The following is a 25166-nucleotide window of genomic DNA, read 5'->3' as shown; positions in this document are numbered from 1 at the left end:
GCCACCACGCAAGTAGTCGAGCTATCGCAGCCAAAGTTTTTCGAGCAGGATTCTACTGGTTGACAGCAATCGAGGACGCCAAGGACATAGTAAGAACTTGCGACGCGTGTCAAAGGTTTGCCGCAAAACCTCACTCTCCAAAGAAGCAGAGCTAGCACCAATACCATTGTCATGGCCCTTTGCTCAATGGGGACTTGATATGGTGGGTAAGTTACACAAATCCTGGCCAGGAGGAAAGGAGTACATGCTAGTAGTCACGACAAGTTTACAAAATGGATAGAAGCGAAGCCGATAAATTCACCAGATGGAGCATCCGCAGTAAAATTCGTAAAAGGCCTCGTCTTCAGATTTGGAGTGCCCCATAGCATCGTCACAGACAACGGCAGTAACTTCACATCCCATGAATTCAAAGATTATTGCGAAGAGGTGGGTATCAAGCTGAATTTTGCGTCAGTTGCACATCCTCAAACCAATGGGCAAGTCGAGAAAGCCAATGGTATCATCTGCAATGGCATCAAGAAGCGCTTGTTAGGACCACTGGAAAAAGCTCGACATACCTGGCCGTAAGAACTACCAAGCGTGTTGTGGAGCATCCGAACAACACCAAACACAAGAACGCAGGAAACTCCGTTTTTCTGGTTCATGGAGCGAAAGACTACCAATCGAGATAGAGCACAACTCTCCACGTGTCGCTGAATATGATGAAGAAACATCGAGAAGAGCGCTAGAGGACGACGTCGACGCACTTGATGAAGCTCGAGATGAAGTATTATCTCGGGTAACCAAATATCAACAGGACTTGAAGAATTACCACGCCGACGTTTGCGGCCAAGATCTTTTCAGGTGGGCGACCTAGTTCTTCGGCTCACGCAAAAAAGTCATGAAAAACTCGAGTCACCATGGCTTGGCCCTTACATCGTCACGGAAGTAATCGGAGGAGGAGCATATAGGATAAAGGACAAGAAGACAGGGGTGGAGGAGCCAAACCCCGGAACGTGGCGCAACTTAGGCGGTTCTACGCCTAGAGTCGAAATATAGTCCTTGTAAAACTTCAATGTACTGAAACGCCCGCGAGTTTTCAGACGCACTCTTTTCCTTTTTCGGGGCACCGAGTGGGGCCGGAGAAGGTTTTTAATGAGGCAGGCTCGCGGTGCTGCAATATAATAAAGATAGTGACAATATAACTTTTCTTCTTTATCGACATGACCAAAATCTTTGCTCCGACGAATTTCAATATAGTTCATCGACAAAAGAAAAACCTTGCCTTGGTATTCAAATACCTCGTGAGTCAATAAAAATACAAAATATTACTCAGTAAAAAGCTCGGGGGCTCATATTCACCTTAAGTATATATATGCCTTGGTTTAAAACCTCGCAAATATACAAATATAATAAAGAGTCACCGAAACACTCGGGGGCTAGACAAACAGAGAAATATAATGATTGCTTTACAATATAGTCATGGATTACAAAGAAGAAATATCTACAAGAAGAAAATAACTAGTCTTGATTCAGTATGTCATCAAGAGTAACTCTGTTTTCCTCAGGAGCAGCACCAAGAAAATCGGCATAATGGCCATCGGCAAAAAAGTCGGCATCCATCCGAAGCAGGTCCTCAATCATTTCTTCGGCTATGGGCGTAACCTTCGTGTTAATCCTGTCAACACCAACTCTCCGACGTTTTACCTTTTGGTGAACCTTCTCGACAACCTGGGTAAGGTCAAGTTTCGAGTGGCAGATCTGGAGCATGATAAGAGCAAATCTGGCGCCAGCTACTAGTTGAGCTCTGACAAAATCATGGATACTGCGAGCATCCTTAAACCTTTCCATCAATTCAGGAAGAGTTTTTGGTTGGACGCCCGAGGAAACATGGAGTTGTAAACCATGGACAAGGTCTTGGCACGTAAGTCAAGGAAATCGGGTTTTTGAGTGGTGCTATCTTTAAATGTGACAATTTGGGGGGTCCTCTCCGGGGTAGCCCAAAAAAAAGAACAATGATCCAGGTAAATATTAACAAGGAGGTTTGTCCTAGCACTTACTCTCTCTTCCTCGGCAGCAGATCGCAAAGGCACCTATCAGAACAAAGTGGAAACCTTTAAGAGACAATAGCATGAAGATGAAAGATATCAGAGGATGAAACAGGCATACCCGACATATCTGCACTGGCTTCATTCATTAATTCGAGCATGAAATTTTCTCGAGTAGTCGCCTTTTCAGCCTCGGAAGTAGCAAACTCCTTGGCAGCCACGGCCTCGCGAGCTTGCTGAGAGCAACTTTTTCGGCTTCGGATGACTTGCGAGATTGTTCCATCATCACAAGTGTTTGCTTCTTTGCATACCGAAGCTGTCGAAGTTTGTCCAGTTCTTGCGACAAGGTATCGTCGACAGTGCGATATCGCAAAAGTTCTCGCGTGAGAAGAAGAAGGCGACACATTGGAAGGAGCGGAAGTTGGAGTATAGTTATCAAATATCAATCGAAATATAAACAGGATAAAATCAAACGACAAGCAAAGATAGAATTTTTCATTAATCTCTTGGAATAATTACAAGGGCATTACAGTGGAGCTAAGGAAATACGTGTCGCTAAACGACTACTTTGGCGACAAAAGCAAAAGAAACAAAGAAAAACAGAGGCATGCAACTAGACCTCCGGCCTTGACGAGCTAGGAGTCGACGCTGGCTTAATCCCGAGATAGGCCAAGATCTTCTTCGTGTTGGGCTTGGCCGCCTTGATCAGCGACTTCCACCTTGATTGTTCTATTTGCTCGGTGTCGCCAACTTTCATCCAGTCGATAGTTTGTCGACTGTCAGCAACCAAGGCGACAGTGTTTTCAACGGCAACCTTCATATTCTCTTGGCGCATCTTCAGTCCAAGATCTTCCGGTGTATTGAACATCTTGGCAAGGTTGAGGAAAGTCGCAGGCTCCTCCTTCTTCGGGAAGAAGTAGGGGAACAATGCCGACAATACTGCATTAGCATTCGATACACCTTCACGAATCTCGGACCCATGAAGCTCCAGATAGGAAAGTGCGTCAAGGACCGGATCATCGACAGGATTCGTCAGGTCAAAATCCTGGTTTGTTTGGACTGTCAAGGAAACAAAGTATTAGTGAAAAGACAAGAAACAAAGATTCTCCTAAAATAGAAGGGAGCAGTAAAATTACCGAAAGTACGGCGACTCTGAGTCTTCAGGCGCTTGAGGATTCCTTCTTCACGAGAAGCTTGCGCAGCTTTGTGCTCATCTAAAGCAGCTGTAGCATCCTTCAGCTTTTTCTGCAGTTCCTCGACACCAGCAGCTTTCGCCTTGGCTTCATCGGCCGGTCTTGGCTTTGCTAGCAGCGAGGTCCGCTTTCTTGCGAGCCGCCTCACTTTGCTCAAGTTTTCGAGAAAGTGCGTCGGCGCGTTCGTTAGCCTCTGCAAGTTTCTCTGTCGAGATATGAAAAAAGAGAGGAGAAAGATCAAAAATCGCGACAAGCACCAAGAGTAAAAAATCAAGGAAAAACAGCAAGTACAAAAGTCGTTACCTTCGGCTCTATTAGCATATTCCCGGTACCCAACAAATTGGGAACCGATGCGGAGAAGATCCTTGATCATAGGCTGTTCAACGTGAACACAGAAAGAAAAACATCGGCATGAAAAAGAGAAAAGGTGTGAAAAAACAAAATAAGGAAAATATAGATGTCGACAAGCTTACATCATCTAGGAGCAGAGTCGACGAACTGCCCAACTGAGGGGCAGGTTCAATAATCTTTTCAACCCTTGCCCTTTTTGGTGAAGGAGCAAGGGGGCTTGATGGCGGAGTAGTGGTGACGACGTTTTGTTGAGGAGGCGAGGTTTCTTCTCCTTCAACTAGCGTGTCTGAGGCAAGTACAGTACGTGACGTGCTTGTCCGAGGAGCCACGTCAGTAGTTGGAACTTCTTCCTCGTCATCGCTAATAATCAAAAAATCGGCAGCATAAAAAGCAGGACAAGCTAAATATTTCGAGTACAAAAATAGAGAGAAATAAAGACGACTTACGAGCTGATGAGGGATTCAAAGATAAAGATCGTAAGTTGCCTTCGGATGAGAAGGAACAACTTCTTCAGCCTTAGAGGTGCCAGAATCTTCAACATTAGTCCTTTTCCTTTTGTTCTTGGGAGAAACAGCAGGAGGAAGGGATTGCGTCGATTCACTGGCTTCAGACTCAACTTCTTTTTCATGAGAAGCCGCAGATTTGTGAGAACCCGCGACTTCACTTTCGCGAATAGAAGAACCTTGAGTATCTTCGGCAACGATGGCCTGTTCTTCGACTTCTCCACCCTCCGGAAGAGGAGGAAGGGAAGTCATGGTAGGATGGTTCTGTAAAAAATAGTGACCAGAAGGAAAATTAAAAGAGATGACAATATAATGAGGTGCAGAGAAAGTGCAAAATAAGGTAAAAACTCGGCAAGACAAAATACCTCGGGGAGTGGATTGGCGGCGCTGTACGGTTCCACGCGACAAGAGGAAGGAATTGGGTCTTTACCCAGGCGAGAAAGTCTTTGAATCAACTTCTCCAAGTCCTTGGTGGAAAGATCACCGGAGATTCTGTTGGCGTCATTTTTACCAGAATATGTCCAAAGGGGATTTTTGCGAGCCTGAAGAGGCTGCACCCTAATCCTAAGGAAATAGGCAGTGATTTGAACACCAGAAAGCTCTTTGCCTCGAGTGTTTTGAAGCTGGCGAATACGAGACATGAGCGCCTCTGTCGCCTTTTTCTCTTCCTCGGAAGCTTCGGCATCCCAGGAGCGGCGGCGTTGAATTTTGGCACTTCCGTCGAAAGGAACTATGTTGTGCTCAACGGAGTTGGCGCTTTCTTCGTGAATGTAGAGCCACTTTTTGCGCCATCCTTGGACAGAATCAGGAAATTTGACGTCGAAATAGTCGACATCAGTGCGAACACAGATAACAACGCCACCTATGTTATAAGTGATGTTGTGGGAGCCATTGCGGCGGAGGCAGAAGATGCGTTTCCACAGAGCCCAATTGGGAGGGATTCCGAGGAAGCATTCGCAAAGTGTGATGAAAATAGAAATATGAAGGATGGAATTGGGAGTCAATTGGTGCAATTGAATCCCATAAACAAAAAGAAGACCGCGGAGGAAATCGTGGATTAGGGTCGAGAGGCCGCGGATGAGATGATCAACAAAACTAACCCGATACTCCATTGGAGGTTTGGGGTAGCTTTCTTCGCTAGGGAAGCGGATGGCGTCCTCCTTCTTCATGAGGCCAAGCCTCTTCAGCATGTTGGTGTCTTGGTTGGAGATTTTGGATCTCTCCCACTCAAGATCCTCGGCGGCCATCTTGGATTCCGGAGTGCTGTGGCGAGTCAGACGCGCGCGCGGTGGCATCAATGGCAATGACAGAGCAATGTGTGTGAGTGCGGAAAATCAGAGAGAGATTGGGCGCAGGAGAAGTTTTGCGAAGAGGAACAGGTGAGCGGCGCAAGCGAGGGGATGAACGGAGGTTGAAGAAAGGTTTATATAAGAATCGGGTGAAGCAGTGTGCCGTTGGATGAGGAAATCGTATGGTGAGAATAGATCTTCTAGATACAAGGGTAAAAAGGTATTTTTACTGAGATAGGCGTTACTGTACGTGCGCCAGAAAAAGCGGAGGACGTGTGTCCCCCACTTGCACGACGTGTTAACGTGGTGGAAGCAATGGACCCACAGGGCAGAAAGATCACGACTATTCGAGAGGGATGAAGTAAATTTGGTTAAGGGAAGCATGTCGATAAGAAAAGTTAAAGAAGATTGGCGACAGGAAGAATTATTCAATACTTCGGGAGCCTTTGATCAAATACAAGTTTTTGCCCAAATGCTCGGGGGCTACTTCGGAAAAAAGTAAATTTTCGAGTATGACAAATATAGAAATTGCGGGAGCCTACAACCAAGCACAAGTCCTTGGCTGTAGCCTCGGGGGCTACTCCCATCGGGAGCGCTGTTCGCGCACCCGAGAGATAAAAAAGAGAGAAGAAGAAAAATATCATATTGGGAAATAATGACAATATAGCGACAAGGTGGATTAAAATGTTGAGCCTACAACCAAGCACAAGTTCTTGGTTGTAGCCTCGGGGGCTACTCCCATCGGGAACGCTGTTCGCGTGCCCGATGAAATTAACAAAGGAAAAATAGAAAAGCAAGAGAGTATATTTCGAGTTGTAGTTAACTCTACATATACTCCCATCGGGAGAGCAGTATAAGTCATATTTGACTCGATAAAATGTGCCATTCCAACAGCCGGACAAGCACTCGACAATATATTCTCAGAACGCCGAAGTTGCGATCAATTTCTGAATGCCGCAAATTTGCGAAGGTAAGACCCCAGATCCGTTCTGCTGGGCGTGGCATCGCCGAAGACTGCGCTCTGCTACTTTTATCCGTATCAGCAGATACGAAGAAAATCCTAACGGACGCGTTAGGTACCCGATAAATTTGACTGGGACTCGACAGAATGGTAAGACCTTAAGCGGCACCTGTCGAAGTTTACACCAGTATCCCGAGATCATGTCCAGGGACGTGATTTTGAAGTAGGTTTTTGCGGATTGCCACTAGAGCAGTTAACTAGTACCTGATCCGTCAGATGAACTAGCCCCAACTACCATTATCCCTGTACAATATAGAATCTTATGTGAAGAAATATAAAAAAGTTAAAGCTTTCGAATAAAAATAAACAGTGGAGATTTTCCCTGATTCTACGATTCAAGCAAAATCTCGGGGGCTACTGACATAGGCATCCCAAATGGGCCTGCCGAAGATAGTACCCGGGGTTTACTGAAGGCCCACTACCCGAAGAATAAGAAGATTCGGGAGCCCAATATATATCAAGGAAAGTCAAGAGTTGTAATAGGAAGTGTTATTTGTAATCTGGCGGGATGAGTTAGAAACCGTCCCGGACTCTGTAACTTGTATAGCACGAATCCCTCGGCTCCACCTCCTATATAAAGGGGGAGGCGAGGGACGAAAAGGGAATCGAATCATTGTCTGCAAACCCTAGTTTTCATATTCGTCGAGTACTTTCCGGCTGAAACCTTCGAGATCTACTTACCCTCTACTTCCAACTAAACCCTAGCCTACAATCCATAGGCATTGACAAGTTGATACCTTGTCAACAACTCCGTGCTCGATTCGCGCCGCCGCAGATGATCTTTCTGGCCGCCACTGCTCCACTTCCTTCTTCCTCTCCCGTTCTCGTCGGGATTGAGTTATCTTCCAAAAAAATTGGCCATTTTCGTCGGTTTTAGAGCTCCAAATTGAGCTCGATCTGCTCCTTCGGCCAGCCCTGCTCCGGACACCCCCGCCGCCGGCCGACCTTGCCCCGGCCGGCTCTGCCCCGGCCGTCCCCGTCGCAGGCTGGCTTCGCCCCCGCCGCCGGCCGGCCCCGCCCCCGCCGCCATCGCCTCCGGCCGGCATTGCCACGGCCGGCCCCACCCTCGATCGGTCCTCCCACGGCTGGCCTTGCTCCGGCCGCCCGTCGTGCTGCCTGGCCCGACCATCTCTGTCTCCGGTTGGCAGATCTAGATCTCGTTCCAAAAAAAATGGCTTCTTCTATATCTGGCTATGTCAGTATTCCTCGGTGCCCAGTGATCTTTGATGGTACCAACTATGGAGAGTTTGCTGTCTTTATGTGCATCCACATACGTGGGCTTCGGTTGTGGGGTGTTCTTACCGACGAGGTCCCTTGTCCGTCGCATCCCACTGCTCATGTGCCTCCTACACCACCACCAGTGCCACATGCCCTTGTTGATGATGCTCCCCAGGCTGCTCAGGAGGCAGCCAGATCTACCGAGCTTGCTGCTGATGAGGCATACGAGCAGCATGTACTTGCTTACTCCGAGGCTCTTGGCTCCTATCGGGATAGTCTGGCAGCTTATACTCAGTGGTATGATGAGGATGCCAGAGCTACTACTGTTCTTTCTCAGAGTGTTCAGCCACATTTTGCTTCTGAGTTTATGGGCCTTGCTACTGTTGCTGAGATGTGGTCTCACCTTCGTCAGCGCTATCAGCCCTCCGGGGATTCTCTGTATTTATATGTGTTGCGTCAGGTGCATGATCTTCAGCAGGGTGACTCTAATGTTGATGAGTTCTACACCCAGAGTGCGGCGATCTGGCGCCAGCTTGACTCACTTCGCAGTGATGTCTGTGGTACTTGCCAGTGTTGCCAGACAGTAAGTTCAGATATGGATTTTTAGAGGATCCATGAGTTCCTGTCTAGACTTCGTCCAAAGTTTAAACCCCGCCGTGCCCAGTTGTTTGCTCGAGGCCGTGTTCCTATCTCAGAGGTGTTGAATGATCTCCGTGCTGAGGAGACTCGTCTGCGTGGTGCTGGTCTACTTGGGACACCATATGTTCTTGTCACTCGGTCTCCGGCTGCTCCTGCACCATCGCTTCTACCCACACCAGCGCCTGCTGCTACTGGAGGAGCTCATCCTTCTCGCGGTGGAGGCCGCCCTCGCCCTCCTCGGTTTTGCACTCACTGTCGAAGGGCCTGGTCACCTTGAGTCCGATTGCTACCAGAAGCAGCGAGGAGTACCTCCTCGTGCTCCACCTTCAGCGCTAGTCACCACCGGTTTCACTGAGCAGGATATTGCAAGGCTTCGGCGCCTTCTTGCCTCCTCTGTAAAAGGACGAGATGTCACCTAGAGGGGGTGAATAGGCATTTAAAAAACTATTACGGATTTGGCTTGTAAGAATGCGGAGTTAAACTAATTTTTAGTTTACAAGCACAACCCCTAAATATGCTAGGCTCAACTAAGTGCAACAACAACAACTAGAGCTAAGCAAGACAGGCACAAGATATATGTAGCACAAGTGATAGCAAGATATATGTACTTAAAGCACGATGGCTATCACAAGGAAAGTAAGCTCGGGTATAGAAATAACCGAGGCACGCGGAGACGGGATGTATTCCCGTGTTCACTTCCTTTGCAAGAAGGTACGACACGTTTGGAGAGGTGGAGGTCCCACGAAGGATTCCCCAACGCCACAAAGGCTCGCCCTATTCTCCGAGCCAAACCAACGAAGGATAATGGCCCTTTCCTTATGGTTAGCTTTTCCTCCATTCCGGAGATGGCAAGCTCCAAAACCACTTCACAAGCTCCACGAAGGAGAAGCCCGGACCTCTTCACAATATTCCTTGAAGAGATCACTGGAGCACCAACCGCCAAGCCAACTAGGAGGTCTCCCTCCAAGAGTAACAAGCTCACAGTCTCTCACTCGAACTAATCGTGGTGGAGAGCTCAACACTATGCAATGATGCAAAGCAAGAACACTAGAGGTGTTCAAATCCTTCACACCCAAATCCCACCAAATCAACAAATTCTAGGATGAGATTAGAGAGGAAGAACAAATAGGAAATCAACAAATGACTCCAAGATCCAGATCCAAAGGGTTCCCCTCACTTAGAGGAGAAATGGATTGGTGGGGATTGTAGATCTAGATCTCCTCTCTTAGATCCCTCAAGAATGAGCAAGAATCATGGGGGAATCAAGAGATAGGGAAAGTTCTTCAAAGTCAACAATGGAGGAGAGAGAGTGGAAGAACTTGGTAAGCCCAAGGTGGAACAGGGCCTATTTATAGCCCAAGCCGAAATCTAACCGTTGGGGAAGTGTCCATCTCAGCAAACCTTCGAGGAGCCCGGTCAACCGGGCCTAGGGCCAGGCCATCCGGTGCAGGGGCCGGTCAGACCGGGCCACAGACCGGACCGTCCGGTCCAAACCGTACCTGGCACCGGGCCGTGACCTGGGTGGATCGGGGACATACAGAACATGTCCCCGATTGTCACCGGAGCAGGAGCCGGTCGGCGCCAGGGAGGCCGGTCCACAGGCCAGTCAGACCAGGCGAGGGGCCGGACTCGGCCGGTCCAAACCGGACCTCAGGGCGGACCAGCACCAGGCGAAGCTGGAAACCTTACTCGATAGTGCCCGGTTGGCACCGGTCCAGGAGCCGGTTTGTGTCGGGCTAGCCGGTGCCACGGCCGTCCAGCCGGACCCCTGAAGAGATGTTCTTTTCCTTTTAAACATAAAATGCTCCCGAACTCCAATTGACATGAAACCAATTTTTTTGAAAAGATAACGACAAATAGAACCACAACAAAAACTGGAAATATGGAGACTCCTCACAGGATTTTTTTAAAGATTCTAGAGAGGAAGTCTCCCACCGTCAAGAAACGGTGAAGACGTCCAAACTCGAAAACGCAATAGAAGATGCATGCGGATTCCGTTTTCGATGAACTTGGGCTTGTTGTAAAGCTAGCAACAAGCTCAAGAACATCACACAAAGAAACACCAAGAAGTAATATGGATATGCAAAGTATTCAAAGGGTTGAGCTCCCTAAGACGATGTGATCAAGTTACCCAACTGAAAGCCCCTCTTGATAGTGCGGCTATCTATCCTATAACCCGGTCTCCCAACAACCACCATGAGACCGGTAAAATGGAAACCTAGCAAGGCCATACCTTTGCCTTGCGCATACCGCTTGATCTTGATGATAACTCTTCAAGCTCCACTCAAGCCGGAATGCCTCACTTGATCATTGTTGTTTCGTGAAGACTCACAAATGCTCCCCCATACACCATGATGGGAAAGCTCCATTGATGCACATCTTCACATGCCCATTATCACCAAATGGATGGCAAGCTTCAAACATATGATCCTCTTGAGATGCTCAACTTGAACTTTCCCAACTCAACCTTGATGACGATCACCACTTGACGTCATTCTCTCATGGGCTATATGAGATCTCAGTTTTGATGCATGCCCATGGAAAGATACCTAACCCACATAGACAACACGAGGGAACATATATGATGGGTTAGTTCATAAAGCATAATTGACACGGCTTACCATACCACATGACTTCTCGTGGCACATTCTTCATGCTTCATGTGTTGACCAAACTTGAATCTATTCTTCACTCTTTGTATTGGTCAACCTTGTATCTTCTCATGCTCTATCGTACTATCTTGAGGTGTATATAGAGTTCTTCATTTGTTTGCACGCTCTAAATCTTAGTCAACCATAGCTCAACTTATGAGACTATCATGACACCGGCTTAGAGCCATAACTTGAATTCTTCACTTGGAATCAAGCACTCAAGATCTTGATCATTCATTGCTTATCACATAAGCTAGAGCATGGCTAATATTGAATTCCATATAAGAAATCCATCTTCATTTCTTCTTCTTGATCATATCACATATATATCCTCCAATCGATGATCTTGATGCCAATACACAAGGTATATCCTAATCTTCATGGCATCCATACTTGAATCCAACACATGGAATGCAAGTAGTACCTATGAAATATTCCTTCATATAAACTCAATGAAAACATTAGTCCATAGGGGTTGTCATTAATTACCAAAACCACACATAGGGGCAATGTACCCTTACACTCTGGCTCTGCTTCGACGGGCACTGTTGCCTTTGTGGCCAGTTCCTCTACACAGTCAAGTAAATCCTCGTGGGTTCTGGATTCTGGAGCTTCTTTCCACATGTCGCCTGATTTTTCCTCTCTTTCTTCTCTTCGACCTCTGCCCCTTCCTGTTCATGTTCTTACTGCTGATGATACTTCTCTTCATGTTGCTAGCTGTGGCACTATTTCTACCCCTCCTTTTCCGTTCCTCATGTTTCTCATGTTCCCCGTCTTACCATGAACTTGTTTTCCGCTGCTCAACTCCCTGATTCTGGTTGTCAGGTCATTCTTGATGTTGATTCTTGTTCTGTTCAGGACACTCACACTCGGGCACTGGTTGGGGCTGGCCCTCGGTGCCGTGACTCCCAGGGACTTTGGGAGATTGACTGGCTTCATGTTCCTTCTTCTACCACTTCACCGACCACACCACATGTGCCTGCTGCTTCCACTCCCGCCTCCTTTCAGCATTGGCATCATCGTCTTGGTCATGTTTGTGGTTCTCGCTTGTCGTCTTTACTTCGTCGTGGTCTTCTGGGGCCTGTCTCAGGAGATGTCTCGCTTCAGGGTTGTCAGGGTTGTAGGTTTGGTAAACAAAATCAGTTACCTTATCCTACCAGTGAGTCTGTATCTCAGCATCCTTTTGATTTGGTTTATCCTACTATGTTATTTTTATCGATGACTTTTCTCGCCACACTTGGATCTATTTTATGACTTCTCGTAGTGAGGTTCTCTCGGTATATAAGCGTTTTGCTGTCATGGTCCATACTCAGTTTTCCACGCCTATTCGTGTGTTCCGGGCAGACTCCGCTGGTTGCGTGGTTTTCTTGCTGAGTAGGGCACACTCTTGCCAAGTTCTCCTGCCGTGGTGCCCATACCCAAAATGGCGTGGCTGAGCGCAAGCATCGCCACCTGCTTGAGACGGCTCGCGCGATAATGATCGCTGCCTCTCTTCCTCCTCACTTCTGGGCTGAGGCTGTGTCTATTTCCACCTATATCATCAACCTTCAACACTCCACAGCCCTGCAGGGTGATATTCCTCTTGAGCGTCTTACTGGTCGCACTCGTGATTATACGACGCTTCGTCTTTTTTGTTGTGTTTGATATGTTCTTCTAGCTCCACGCGAACGCACCAAATTTACTGCTCAATCTGTTGAGTGTGTCTTCCTTGGCTACAGTTCTGAGCATAAGGGATATAAGTGATGGGATCCGATTGGTCGTCGGATGTGCATATCTCGGAACGTCACTTTTGATGAGTCTCGCCCTTTCTACCGGTGTCCCTCCTCCTCTTCCTCTTCGGTGAATGATATCTCCTTTCTCATGTTTCCTGACTCACCTCCTCCCGTGCCTCAGGTTCCTGCTCCGCTGATTCTCTCCCTACCTTCTACTTCTTCTTCCCCCACCTAACCCCCCTCTCCTCCCTCACCACCTTCCCCACCCTCCACACCTTCCTCTCACATGTCACCTTCCTTACCTACGGTGGTTCTTGCCTACCTCTTTCACTATTCCCATCGTCCCCGTGAGGATGATGATGCTCCTCCTGACATGCCCTCCACCTCTGCTGTGATGCCCTCTCCGTCCGAGCCGACACATCATCTTCGTGCTCGTCTGACTAGCTGTGTGTGTGCGATCTTCCCGTACAACAATGGAGTGTGTGCCTATCACAAGGGTTTAAAAAATAAATGTTCGTTTATGATCATTTGAGGATTTTGAAAGTTTTGTTAAAACTATTTATATTAATTATTAATAATTAGTTTAAATATATATTTAAATTTTAGAATTGTGCATGTCATCCTATGGTTTAAGTGGATGTTAAATTTCATGAAATACTTCACGAAAGATATTTTATCTGACACTCCTGCATATATTCGCTACCTGACATGATACCTATTTCAGTCATAATTTGAAATGTAGCTATGATTACCACTTGGTAGATTCATATGACACGTTTTACAAACAAACCACTCTTCATAGTGGTTTATTAGGGCTATTATAGCTCCTTCAGCTTGAAGGGGGTAGTTGTTATTTTGTGGACTCATAAATTAATGATGATAATTTTAGAAATCGATACTTGGAGAATGATGAAGACGACACGGATACCATAGATTGTAAAATGTGATCGATACTCGAAATCGAATGATCATAATATTAGATAGAAATAAATGCTTGGAGAATGACGGATACTAGCTTGGAGAATGTTGCTTAATTTTTTTAGATGGTTGTGTAAGTAATTATAAAATACTTATATGATTGTGAATTTTATGGGGAGACATGTGCAAGCTAAAAAAGAAATAGGATTCACAATTTTTTTATGACACGGTATGAGACAAGCTTACTAGTGACATGTAAGTAGGCGATATACTGATAAATGATTCACCGATCACGCATCGCGCACAAGACTCGCGGAAAACCCGGACCAACAATCACACAAAAGCGCAACACAAGAACCGGATACAAATGTACAAAAGTGGGGAAAGGAAAGGACACAAGTGAAGACAGTCAGTCAATCATCATGGCTTGGCCTCCGGCTCTGGGAAGTGGAACTCCGGAATGGCTGGCATCTCCGGCTTCGGTGGCAGCTCCACCTTTGGAAACTCCGGCTTGGCTGGAAGGTGCACCTCTGGGAATGTTGGTAGCTCTGGCTTGGGTGGCAGGTGCACCTCGGGGAACGAGGGCAGCTCTACCTTGGGCAGCTCGGGCTTTGGTGGCAGAAGAACCTCCGGGAATGGCGGCAGCTCGACCTCGGGAAGCAGTGGCAGCTCGGGCTTGTGCTCATCGTCCTTGGACGGAACGGCCTCCTCCTGCAAGGTCCGCACAGCGCCACTCATGGCAACACATGAGAGAAGCAGCCCGAGGAGGAAGATACTGGTTTTTCTCGAAGCCATACTGCTGGGCGTGTGGTTGTGCAGCTCGGTAACTCTATCTGTGTGGTTTAAATGTGGGAAAGATAGCAGATGCTTCGTTCTACTTATAGAGTTCAAATACGCTTGACGTGTACAGCGAGGGTCCTTCGAGACAAGGTTGGTTGCCTACTTGTTTATCCTTCATGTTCATGTGTGATGTGTGCGCTTTGATTTCGAGTGTATGTCTGGATTCTGCTTACGATTTGGGTAAATACAGACGGAGACAGTTCTTCGGCTGTTGTCGGCTGCAGTTGACTAGTTGAGGCCACCATGATGTTGTAGGCAGGGCAGGTACGAACCGTGCGATCACAAAGAATTGTTAGGCCAGCAGCTAAGACGAAACGCTGTGTCCTAAGTACCATGATCGTACAAGAACACAAGCAAGTTGCTGGTCAAACTTTTCCTGCCTTTTCTTTCTTCCTACTCCCTCTTCTTCATCCTCCTTCAACCAAGCTCAATGATCGGACGAGACCGAAGAGGCATGGGCATGAAAGAACTAACACTTGACCAACTTCTCTTACGAACTCTATTTTTCAAATTAAAAGGGTATTAATCGCATGAAACAGAAACTTGTCTAAGGGGAATATGCAAGATTTAGTTCGTCACAACAATCGCGAGAGTAAATTTAATTGATGTGGATATAGTTTCAACAATAAGAGTTCCATTGCCTTAGTGGTTTTCAACCCCAACAAAGCACAGGAGGACTTGGAGTTTTGTCGGCGCTAAGCATTGGGTAACCATATTCCAGGAAATTAGACTTGTATTCTTGGGTTGTAGGCTTCGAGCACAAGATATGTGTTAGTTGATTCTTCTTTATTCGATGAATTAAGAAAAAATATATTTCCTTTCTTTCAAAAAAATATTTACCCCCATATTTATCTCACCTCCTTTCGCTCAATCATCCATGAACTCTTTAACGTTTAATCTAGTGACACCCCAGATGCATTGAAGTATATGTGGATTATCTAACTCTTTCTACCAGCTCTAACTTTTAGTTGCGTTTAGCTAGTGCATGAAGCTTGTTATGGTATCAGAGTCTAATTTCTCGAGTTCATCTAATAATTCTTGTTAACCTCTCGTTGTCCATGTAACCTTCTTGAGCCATATCTCGAGTCACTGGTCCTCACTAGTCCACGTTTAAAACCTCTTGAGCCATATCTTGTTTGGTCGGGCTTATTTTTGGCTTTTTAATTTTGGCTTATAAACCAAAAAGGCGCCGCTTTGATTTTGTGTTCGGATTTTTAGTTGTGTTGGCTAGTACAATTCTTATTCCCCCCTATGTGCAGTTGTTGACTTGTGTTTCCCGTCACAAGTGAGTTTATAAAGGGCCATGCAATCCACATATATTGTCCTCCCGCCACAGCATTAAGAGCGTTGTACGTTTTTTGGACTGTAATTATCACATGTCAGAGCAAGGACAGCAGTAAGTTGGAAAAAAATGTGCATCTATGCTACTGGGATGGAGAAAATTACAACTGTACATTGAGGGTATAGCATGCATATTTTCAAAGTATTCTTACAAACAAGAAAGATAATAGTGAGAACGAAACAGTTCTCGTATATATGCCAAATATATAAGCACATCACTCACAAGACTAGCCAAATACCACGACTAAACGAACACATCAGCGAAGCAACACAACAACAGGTACATGCACGAGCAATCAGAAGACGCAAGGCAACAATACTGAGAAGACAGTTCTCCATTCCTCATGGTTTAGCCTCCGGCTCTGGGAAGTGGAACTCGGGAAGGGTGGGCAACTCTGGCTTTGGCGGCAGCTCCACTTTGGGCAGCTCAGGCTTGGGTGGCAGGTGCACCTCCGGGAAGGTTGGGAGTTCAACCTTGGGAAGCTCGGGCTTAGATGGAAGGTGCACCGCCGGGAATGTTGGCAGCTCGGGCTTGGGTGGCAGGTGCACCTCCGGGAAAGGCGGCAGCTCAACCTTCGGCAGCTCGGGCTTAGGTGGCAAGTGCACCTCCGGGAATGGCGGCAGCTCAACCTTGGGCAACGCTGGCAGCTCGGGCTTGTGCTCTTCGTCCTTGGATGGAGCGGTCTCCTCCTCCAAGATTCTCGCTGTGCCGCTCATGGTGGCGCACGAGAGAAGCAGGCCGAGGAGGAAGACAGCGGCGTTTTTCGAAGACATGTCGATGGACGTGCAGTGTGTGCTAACTCTAGCAGTGTGGGTTGGGTGTGGGAGAGGTAACAGGTGATGCATGCTACTTATAGGGTGCAAAACGAGAGAGTTGGAGTTTTGCAGCAAGTTTGGCCATCTACTTATCTGCACTCCCGTCTTATGTTTGCGCTTTCGAGTCTCAACGTTTAGCTGAGCAAAGAGTTCTTCTCAGGCTGCAGTTGACGACACTGACGACGTGCGGTGCGCAGGTACGACCCTGCAAACACATACACTTGTTAGGTCAGCTGTTAAGACTAAATATTTTGTCAAAGGACGCGACAGATTGTAGAATACAAGCATAAATAGCATTACTGAAGTAAAATAGACATTTTTTTGCTGAAGAAAAACCAGCTTGGAGCCTGACAATTAACTCGGAATTGCCGATCATAACATATGTTAGTTTCGATAGTTTCAATAAATAACACAAAACAAAACTTGATTGCAAAATGCGGTGATCCCTAATGTGGACCTACTTGTTAGACTGTATATACGTAGCGTTGTATATGTCTTGTATTGTACCCCTTTGGTACCCATATATATATGAGATAGCCACACCCATATTGGGTGTCGAGCAGTTCCCAAAACCCTTTGTTTTACATGGTATCAGATTAGATTACGATGGCTTCCGCTTCCCCCGCCGCCGCCGTGCCGATCGCATCGGCTCCCGCCGCCGCCGCCGTCGCTGTGGCTGCCCCGGCCGCTGCTCCTGCCTCGCCCTTCCTCGCCTCCCGGCCGCTTGCCATGTGGTGGCCAGCCCCCGGCGTCGCACCTCCGGGTGCCCTAGCTGGGTCGGCCCCTTCATCTGCCGCCACCGGCCCTGGTGCTGAGGGTGATCCGTCACCGCCGATCGCCAACGGTGGATTGTCTTCCTCGACCAACGCGCCTTTGCCGCCGTACGGTGGCCCTCTGCCGCCGCCGGCCTATGGCGCTCAGTATGCGCCGATCTACGGCGCCGCCTCTTCACCGCACTACGGTGCTCCGTCGCCACCGTCTGGCTGGACGGCGCTGCCCCATGGTGCGCTGCCCTCGCAGCAATATGTTGCGCCGCCCCTGCAGCACTACGCGGTGCATCAGCAGCCGCCCTATGGTGCTGCCTCTACGACGCCCTACGGGGCCCCTGCTACCCCGATCGCCCCCTATGGCGCCTATCCTGGGGCGCCGTATGATGGCGCCGCACTGCCCTATGGGGCTTCCTCGGCGCTCACTGCCCCTGTGTCATCCATGGAGGTGGCACCGCCGGCGACGTTCTACGCGCCGCCATCGCTGGCCCATACGGACCCGGCGGCGCCATCGCCGTTCTACTTCTCGCACCTCCTCCCACTGAAGCTCACGCCAGACAATTATTTGTCGTGGCGCGCGCAGGTGCTCCCGCTCCTTCGGAGTCGTTACTTGGAGGGGTATGTCGATGGCTCGCTCCCATGCCCGCCGCCGTATCACCCGGCGCATCACACATGGGTGGCCCAAGATCAGGTCATCCTTTCTGCCATTCAGTCGTCGCTACGCCAAGCGTTTCGTCGCTGGTCCTCTTCGCCTCTACGTCGCGGGATGCGTGGACGGCCCTTCACAGCAGCTTCGCCTCACAATCTCAAGCGTGTGCTCATGCTATTCGCACCGAACTGGGTGAGACCAAGCTCCTTGACAGCAGTATCACGGACTACTTCAACAAGATGGCCGGCCTCACCGACACACTCGCCTCCATCGGATAGCCGCTTCGCTCTGAGGACTTCACCACCTATGTTCTGAATGGACTTGATGATGATTATGATAATCTCGTTGAGAACATCCGTGGTCGTGATGACCCATTTCCGCGCCGTGAGCTTTACTCGCGCCTCCTCGGTCGTGAACAGCGCGTCAAGGTGAAACATGCCTCTCTGAGCTTGTCCGCCGCCAACGCCGCTGCTCGCGGCAAGCCACAGAAGCCGCCAATGGCTGGTGGCAAGTCGGCGCCCGGGCCCCTGCAGCCTCAGCCGTCTGCCGCGCCGCCTGTCACGGGCGAGAGTCGCCCGCGTGCCTGCTGCCCTTCATGCGGAGCTCAACAAGCGTGTCAGCTGTGTGGTCTTGACAACCACATCGCCTCTCGCTGTCACCGGCGCTTCAAGCAAGACTTCCTCGGCATCGGCAACAATGGCAAGGGCAACGACAAGCAGGTTGTTGCTGCTGTGACGGGTCAGGAGCACGGATATACTCCGTCCTATCCCATTGACTCTTCATGGTACATGGACACAGGAACTACTAATCACCTGACAAGTGAGATGAGTAAGATCTCCACCCATGATCCATATCACGGTCATGATCAGGTTCGCACCGCCAATGGAGCAGGTATGCGCATCTCACATGTTGGTCAGGCTTCTCTTCTTGCACATAACTCTCGCTACTTGCATCTTCGTAATGTCCTTCATGTTCCTTCTGCCACACGGAGTCTGTTATCTATTCCTCAACTTACTCGTGATAATAATGTCCTTGCTGAATTTCATCGTTTTCACTTTTTCATGAAGGATCGGGACAAGAGAGCCGTTCTGCTTAGAGGTCATCTTCGCCATGGCCTATATGCGCTTGATGCGCCCCCTGCGCCACATGCTCCCCAGGTGTTCAGTGGTGTGCGTGTATCCTCTACACACTGGCATGCACGCCTCGGTCATCCTGCTGCTCCCATAGTTCACCATGTTCTGCATCGTCATGAACTTCCAGTTGTGTCCAATAAAAGTGTAGAAACTATCTGTGATGCCTGCCAGCAAGGCAAGAGTCACCAGCTTCCGTTTTCAGAGTCGAGTCGTGTGGTTAAACATCCTCTTGAGCTTGTGTTTTCTGATGTATGGGGTCATGCCCAGACATCTGTTAGTGGCCATAATTACTATGTCAGTTTTATTGACGCTTACAGTCGGTTCACCTAGCTTTATCTTATTAAGCGTAAATCTGATGTGTTCGATGTTTTTATTCAGTTCCAAGCACATGTTGAGCGTCTTCTTAAGCATAAAATTCTTCATGTTCAGTCCGACTGGGGGTGAATATCACAACCTCAACTCGTTCTTTAATAAGCTTGGGATCTTGCACCGTGTGTCTTGTCCTCATACACATCAACAGAATGGCACCGCTAAACGGAAACATCGCCATCTTGTAGAGACTGGCCTTACCTTACTAGCTCATGCCTCCGTTCCGTTTCGGTTTTGGAGCGATGCCTTTTCCACGGCCTGTTTCTTAATAAATAGGCTTCCAACACGACTCCTACAAATGAAAACTCCCCTTGAACTCTTGCTCAATGAACTCCCAGATTATACGTTTCTCAAAGTATTTGGGTGTGCATGTTGGCCTCATCAACAAGCGTAAGCTAGAGGTCTAAAAAGTGCGTCTTTCTTGGGTATAGTTCCCTTCACAAAGGGTACAAGTGCCTACATGTTCCCACCAACCGTGTTTACATATCTCGTGCTGTAGTGTTTGGTGAGAATGTGTTCCCTTTTTCCGCACTTCCGAACAACTCTGCTACACCCACCCCGCCTGTACATTCCAGTATACCATTACCTGATCAATTTGTAGATGCTGCATATACTCCTGTACTTGCTTCCTAACCATGTTGCAGGTATCGGACGCGGCGCTCGCCTTGAGCTCTTGGATGATCAGGCACCGGACGTGGAACACGTCCAGGACGTCGATCCCCTGCATGCGCCATGCATGCCGGGTCGCGCCAGCCCGCTGCTGCGGCAGCTCCCTCCGCGACGCCGCCCGCGTCGCCTGCCTCGCCCGGCCCAGCGCCAGCTCTGGACGTCTCCACCTCGGCCCCGCTTGGCCCGCCACTGCTCGGCCCAACACCGCCTAGCTCCCCGCCGCTGTTGGGGACTCCTGTGTCCGGCTCCTCATCGCCGGCCTCTGTATCTCTTGCGCCAGACTCGGCCTCTGACTCGCCGTCTCCAGTACCGCCAGCTCCTGTAGCTCGTGGACCTCGCACGCGCAGTCAGGCTGGGATTTTTCGTCTAAATGAACGCACAGATGGGACTATTGCATGGATTGCTGCTTGTGTCGCTGATGCCACTGCTGATCCCACTGCTGAGCCTCGTCATTTTCAGGCTGCTCTTGGTATTCCTCACTGGCGTGATGCAATGGAGCAGGAATTTCAGGCTCTCTTGAAGAATGATACTTGGCGTCTTGTTCCTCCTGTGTCTGGAGTCAATATTATTGATTACAAATGGATCTTCAAGGTAAAAAAGCATGCTGATGGTTCTATTGAACGCTACAAGGCACGCTTGGGTGCAAAGGGCATTAAACAGAGGTATGGTCTTGATTATGAAGATACATTCAGTCCAGTTGTCAAGCCCACTACTATTCGCCTGTTGCTTTCTTTGGCTGTTACTCGAGGTTGGTTCCTTCGTCAGCTTGATGTGCAGAATGTGTTTCTGCATGGCATTCTCGAGGAGGAGGTTTATATGCGTCAGCCTCCAGGCTTTGTTGACCCTACTCGTCCTCAGCACCTCTGTTGCCTTGTTAAGGCTCTGTATGGACTTAAGCAGGCTCCTTGTGCATGGCATGCACGACTTGGCTCCGTTGTTCGGGCTCATGGGTTTGTTCCGTCCACTGGTGATACTTCATTGTTTCTTCTTTAGCGTCCTGAGGTTACGATGTACCTGCTGGTTTATGTTGATGATATCATACTTATCAGTTCTTCGGATGTTGTTGCTGGTCGCCTTGTGTCTGCACTTAGTGGTGATTTTGTTGTTAAGGACTTGGGTGCTCTGCACTATTTCCTTGGTCTGGAGGTCTCACGATCTTCTGCTGGGCTGACTCTCACACAGCAGAAGTATTCTCTGGACTTGCTGCATCGTGCTGGCATGTTGAAGTGTAAACATGCTACCACCCCTATGTCTGCCACTGATCGCATGTCTGCTCTTGATGGAGACATCCTTTCGCCTGATGATGCTACTGAGTACCGCAGTCTCGTTGGAGGTCTGCAATATCTCACTATCACCAGACCTGATGTTTCTTATGCAGTCAATTGTGTGTGTCAGTATCTTCATGCACCCAGGACGTCTCATTGGTCAGCTGTGAAGCGTATTCTGCGCTATGTCTGTCTCACTGCCTCGTATGGTTTGCTTCTCCAACCGGCTCCATCCTGTGTCCTTTCAGCCTTTTCAGATGCAGACTGGGCTGGCAATCCGGATGACAGGTGATCCACGGGGGGCTATGCAGTATTCTTTGGTCCTAACTTGATCGCCTGGAATGCTCGCAAGCAGGCTACAGTATCTCGCAGCAGTACTGAAGCTGAATACAAGACAGTTGCTAATGCTACAGCTGAACTCATATGGGTACAGTCCTTATTGAGAGAACTGAGAGTCTCTCAACATCAGTCTCCAGTCCTTTGGTGTGACAACATCGGTGCTACATACCTCTCATCCAATCGGGTATTTCATGCCCGAACGAAACACATTGAAGTGGATTATCATTTTGTCAGGGAACGTGTTGCAAAGAAGCTACTCCGTATCAAGTTTATCTCCTCCAAGGATCAACTTGCTGACATCTTCACGAAGCCTCTTCCACAGCCACAGTTTGTAGGTTGTAGGAGCAATCTTAACTTGATTTGTACTTCAGGCCATAGTTAAGATTGAGGGTGGGTGTTAGACTGTATATACGTAGCGTTGAATATGTCTTGTACTGTACCCCTTTGGTACCCATATATATATACGAGATAGCCACACCCATATTGGATGTCGAGCAGTTTCCAAAACCCTTTGTTTTACACTACTTATGCACAACGGGAAAACATGAATGGAGTAGGTGCGCTCCACGCACCTTCTAATTTTTTGTCTTTTTTTTGTTTCTCTCAAATTATATAATCTTTTGATTATATTTTTTGTAAGTCACTCAAAAATAACAAATATAATGGAGGAAAAATAGGTTGGAATTTTTGTGGAAATATGGAGACTCCTCATAGGATTTTTTTAAATATTCTAGAGAGGAAGTCTCCCACCGTCAAGAAACGGTGAAGACGTCCAAACTCGAAAACGCAATAGAAGATGCATGCGGATTCCGTTTTCGATGAACTTGGGCTTGTTGTAAAGCTAGCAACAAGCTCAAGAACCTCACACAGAGAAAGACCAAGAAGTAATAGGGATATGCAAAGTATTCAAAGGGTTGAGCTCCCGGGGGCTGGCCCTCGGTGCCATGACTCCCGGGGACTTTGGTAGATTGACTGGCTTCATGTTCCTTCTTCTACCACTTCACCGACCACACCACATGTGCTTGCTGCTTCCATTCCCGCCTCCTTTCAGCATTGGCATCATCGTCTTGGTCATCTTTGTGGTTCTCGCTTGTCGTCTTTACTTCGTTGAGGTCTTCTGGGGCCTGTCTCAGGAGATGTCTCGCTTCAGGGTTGTTAGGATTGTAGGTTTGGTAAACAAAATCAGTTACCTTATCCTACCAGTGAGTCTGTATCTCAGCATCCTTTTGATTTGGTTCATTCTGGTGTATGGGGCCCGGCTCCTTTTCCATCCAAGGGGGGGGGCAACGCTACTATGTTATTTTTATCGATGACTTTTCTCGCCACACTTGGATCTATTTTATGACTTCTCGTAGTGAGGTTCTCTCGGTATATAAGTATTTTGCTGCCATGGTCCATACTCAGTTTTCCACGCATATTCGTGTGTTCCGGGCTGACTCCGCTGGTTGCGTGGTTTTCTAGCTGAGCAGGGCACTCTTGCCCAGTTCTCCTGCCCTGGTGCCCATACCCAAAATGGCGTGGCTGAGTGCAAGCATCGCCACCTGCTTGAGACGGCTCGTGCGATGATGATCGCTGCCTCTCTTCCTCCTCACTTCTGGGCTGAGGCCGTTTCTATTTCCACCTATATCATCAACCTTCAGCCCTCCACAGCCCTGCAGGGTGGTATTCCTCTTGAGCGTCTTACTGGCCACACTCGTGATTATTTGACCCTTCGTCTTTTTTGTTGTGTTTGCTATGTTCTTCTAGCTCCAAGCGAGCGCACCAAATTTACCGCTCAATCTGTTGAGTGTGTCTTCCTTAGCTACAGTCCTGAGCATAAGGGATATAAGTGTTGGGATCCGATTGGTTGTCGGATGCGCATATCTTGGAACGTCACTTTTGATGAGTCTCGTCCTTTCTACCCGCGTCCCTCCTCCTCTTTCTTCGGTGAATGATATCTCCTTTCTCATGTTTCCTGACTCACCTCCTCCCGCGCCTCAGATTCCTGCTCCGCTGGTTCTCTCCCTACGTTCTACTCCTTCTTCCCCCACCTAACCCCTCTCTCCTCCCTCACCACCTTCCCCACCCTCCACACCTTCCTCTCCCATATCACCTTCCTTACCTACGGTGGTTCCTGCCTACCTCTTTCACTATTCCCGTCGTCCCCGTGAGGATGATGATGCTGCTCCTGACATGCCCTCCACCTCTGTTGTGATGCCCTCTCTGTCCGAGCCGACACATCATCTTCGTGCTCGTCTGACTAGCTGTGTGTGTGCGATCTTCCCGTACAACAATGGAGTGTGTGCCTATCACAAGGGTTTAAAAAAGAAATGTTCATTTATGACCATTTGAGGATTTTGAAAGTTTTTATAAAACTATTTATATTAATTAATAATTAGTTTAAATATATATTTAAATTTCAGAATTGTGCATGTCATCCTATGGTTTAAGTGGATGTTAAATTTCATGAAATACTTCCCGAAAGATATTTTATCTGACACTCCTGCGTATATTTTCGCTACCTGACATGATACCTATTTCAGTCATAATTTGAATTGTAGCTATGACTACCACTTGGTAGATTCATATGACACGTTTTACAAACAAACCACTCTTCATAGTGGTTTATTAGGGCTATTAGAGCTCCTTTAGCTTGAAGGGGGTAGTTGTTATTTTGTGGACTCATAAATTAATGATGATAATTTTAGAAATTGATACTTGGAGAATGATGAAGACGACACGGATACCGTAGATTGTAAAATGTGATCGATACTCGAAATTGAGTGATCATAATATTAGATAGAAATAAATGCTTGGAGAATGATGGATACTAGCTTAAAGAATGTTGCTTAATTTTTTTTAGATGGTTGTGTAAGTAATTATAAAATACTTATATGATTGTGAATTTTATGGGGAGACATGTGCAAGCTAAAAAAGAAATAGGATTCACAATTTTTTTATGACACGGTATGAGACAAGCTTACTAGTGACATGTAAGTAGGCGATATACTGATAAATGATTCACCGATCACGCATCGCGCACAAGACTCGCCGAAAACCCGGACCAACAATCGCACAAAAGCGCAACACAAGAACCGGATACAAATGTACAAAAGTGGGGAAAGGAAAGGACACAAGTGAAGACAGTCAGTCAATCATCATGGCTTGGCCTCCGGCTCTGGGAAGTGGAACTCCGGAATGGCTGGCATCTCCGGCTTCGGTGGCAGCTCCACCTTTGGAAACTCCGGCTTGGCTGGAAGGTGCACCTCTGGGAATGTTGGTACCTCTGGCTTGGGTGGCAGGTGCACCTCGGGGAACGAGGGCAGCTCTACCTTGGGCAGCTCGGGCTTTGGTGGCAGATGAACCTCCGGGAATGGCGGCAGCTCGACCTCGGGAAGCAGTGGCAGCTCGGGCTTGTGCTCATCGTCCTTGGACGGAACGGCCTCCTCCTGCAAGGTCCGCACAGCGCCACTCATG

General features: G+C 48.1%; 2 protein-coding genes and 1 long non-coding RNA gene across 3 annotated transcripts; 1 reads left to right on the top strand and 2 right to left on the bottom strand.

The window, feature by feature from the left end:
* Positions 1 to 2501: 2501 nt before the first annotated feature.
* LOC139835159 (uncharacterized) lies at positions 2502 to 3253 on the bottom strand. The gene is made up of 2 exons (XR_011750888.1): positions 3164 to 3253; positions 2502 to 3086 (listed from the first exon to the last, which is right to left on the bottom strand). It is a non-coding gene; the product is annotated as an uncharacterized lncRNA (long non-coding RNA).
* A 12542-nt stretch (positions 3254 to 15795) lies between these two features.
* LOC127332741 (uncharacterized) lies at positions 15796 to 16540 on the bottom strand. Its single transcript, XM_071825119.1, has one exon. It carries the CDS (start codon positions 16475 to 16477, stop codon positions 16046 to 16048), a length of 432 nt encoding a protein of 143 aa, XP_071681220.1. The 5' UTR covers positions 16478 to 16540; the 3' UTR covers positions 15796 to 16045.
* Positions 16541 to 21114: 4574 nt separating this feature from the next.
* On the top strand, positions 21115 to 21663 carry LOC139835494 (uncharacterized mitochondrial protein AtMg00810-like). Its single transcript, XM_071825350.1, has one exon. The coding sequence runs from the start codon at positions 21115 to 21117 to the stop codon at positions 21661 to 21663; it is 549 nt and encodes a 182-aa protein (XP_071681451.1).
* The last annotated feature ends 3503 nt before the right edge of the window (positions 21664 to 25166 follow it).

Source organism: Lolium perenne, chromosome 2 (assembly GCF_019359855.2).
Source record: "Lolium perenne isolate Kyuss_39 chromosome 2, Kyuss_2.0, whole genome shotgun sequence".
Classification (NCBI taxonomy): domain Eukaryota; kingdom Viridiplantae; phylum Streptophyta; class Magnoliopsida; order Poales; family Poaceae; genus Lolium; species Lolium perenne.
The sequence above is the reverse complement of the archived record's forward strand: the minus strand, read 5'-3'. Positions and strand labels throughout refer to the sequence as shown.